The 2174-nt window shown below is 30.9% G+C and overlaps 1 protein-coding gene across 1 annotated transcript in view; it reads right to left on the bottom strand.

Annotated features, from left to right (window-relative positions):
- LOC106470242 (Niemann-Pick C1 protein-like) overlaps positions 1 to 2174 on the bottom strand; it is a 58736-nt gene that overhangs the window by 41704 nt on the left and 14858 nt on the right. Inside the window, exon 3 of the mRNA XM_013930785.2 lies at positions 1382 to 1625. Coding sequence (XP_013786239.1) covers positions 1382 to 1625 — 244 coding nt within the window. The remainder of the gene's footprint in view (positions 1 to 1381; positions 1626 to 2174) is intronic.

Below are 2174 nucleotides of genomic sequence, written 5' to 3' on the forward strand. Positions count from 1 at the left end.
CCACTACACGTGTTAAACTTTTACATCTTGTATTTTTAAACACTAACACAGCATCACCAATTAACTGGTTTACTTGTATCTTTAAACTCTACAATAGCACCACCAACTGGTTTACTTGTATTTTTAAAAACCAACACAGCATCACCAACTAAACATTTAACTTGTATTATTTAAGTGTATTTTTTGTTAATTTATCACAAATCTTTCTAGAAAATTTTGTACAAATGTGAATCTTTTATATTTTCTTGCAGAAGGTAGTCTTAAAAAATCTCTTCAGAAAACAAACCTTAAAAAGACAAAGACAAACGTGGGAGAATAAGTTTCATAACCTGATTTATACTGTAAGGCAAAATTGAGTTTTTTTGTATTAACACTGACTCTTACAACTCTATACTCAAAATATATGAAAATTAACCTCTGCTTGTTCCTAACTTCTTTAGTTAAAAATAAGGTACTTTCTTCAAAGCTTAATTTCACTTTGCTTCATAACATACAATGCACAGAAAACACACTAGGCATGATCCGTTTACACAACATGCGTGTTCCATAACTACATACTTTTAATACTTTCTTAAACCCAGTACTTAATTAATTTTCTTCACACACCCAATATCTGAATTAATTGGTTAACACTTGAAAAAGTTAACAATCAAATCTGAAAAATGCAGCCAAATTGTTAAGAACTTCAATTGTGTTTTCATCATCCCATTAACATATTTCACAATGCCCCAGTAAAAACATTTTATCACTCAAAGTAAGCTACATACCATTAAGTGTCTTGATAATTGAAAAACCAATATTCATGTATGAATACCTGTAGCTTAAGAGAAGAAAGCATAAATACAACAATTCAATACTCTATCATGTTGTGGTATAAACACAACTACCTTCAAGTTACAAAACATTTTTAGTATTCTATCATGTTGTGGTCTAAACACAACTACCTTCAAGTTACAAAACATATTTAGTATTCTATCATGTTGTGGTATAAACACAACTACTTTCAAGTTACAAAACATATTCAATACTCTATCATGTGGTATAAACACAACTACCTTCAAGTTACAAACATATTTAGTATTCTATCATGTTGTGGTATAAACACAACTACCTTCAAATTACAAAACATATTCAATACTCTATCATGTTTTGGTCTAATCACAACTACCTTCAAGTTACAAAACATATTTAGTATTCTATCATGTTTTGTACCTTGAATGACAAGTGTTGAATTTGGCAGATTTTCATGATGAAAAACTGACACGTTTTTGTTTTCCTTTAATAATTCATATATTCAAATAACAACTTATAAGCATTTTTGTGAAGAAAAAAAGAAAAAAGATTATTTCAAACTTTTGGTGACATAATAGTAAATTATCACCTCTTTGACAGGAAATACTGAAGACCAGTCACCCTCTCCTTGTCATCTTCATTCTTCTCTGAACTTATTACCTTTAGGAACGTGCTTTGTTTGGGGGAGCAAGTAGACTGACAGAAGTTTTTCCTGAAGTTGCTCATGCAAGATGGACATCGACCAAAGCCAAGGGCTTCAGGTGTCCTCATGTTTAAAACCAGGTTCTCAATCTGATTCTCATCACAACAAACAAGTGGTTCATTCTCTTCATCTAGACAGTTGAGGTAAAAAGTACAATAACTTGTAGTGAAGAATTATTTCAGTCAGCTTCTAAATACACCACTAAACTTGGAGGTAAAAGTGTAACACTTGTAGTAAACAGAGAACAATTATTTCAGTCAGATTCTAATACTCCACTAAACTTAGATGTAAAAGTGTAACACGTGTAGTGAACAGAGAATAATTATTTCAGTCAGCTTCTAAATACTCCACTAAACTTAGATGTAAAAGTGTAACACGTGTAGTGAACAGAGAATAATTATTTCAGTCAGCTTCTAAATACTCCACTAAACTTAGTAAACCAGTTAGTTGGTGGTGCTGTAGTATAGTTTAATAATACAAGTAAACCAGTTAGTTGATGGTGCTGTAGTATAGTTTAACAATACAAGTATACTAGTTAGTTGGTGGTGCTGTATTAGAGTTTAACAATACAAATAAACCAGTTAGTTGGTGGTGCTGTAGTATAGTTTAATATTACAAGTAAACCAGTTAGTTGGTGGTGATGTAGTATAGTTTAATAATACAAGTAAACCAATTAGTT

Source organism: Limulus polyphemus, unplaced genomic scaffold (genome assembly GCF_000517525.1).
Source record: "Limulus polyphemus unplaced genomic scaffold, Limulus_polyphemus-2.1.2 Scaffold3898, whole genome shotgun sequence".
NCBI classification, from domain to species: domain Eukaryota; kingdom Metazoa; phylum Arthropoda; class Merostomata; order Xiphosura; family Limulidae; genus Limulus; species Limulus polyphemus.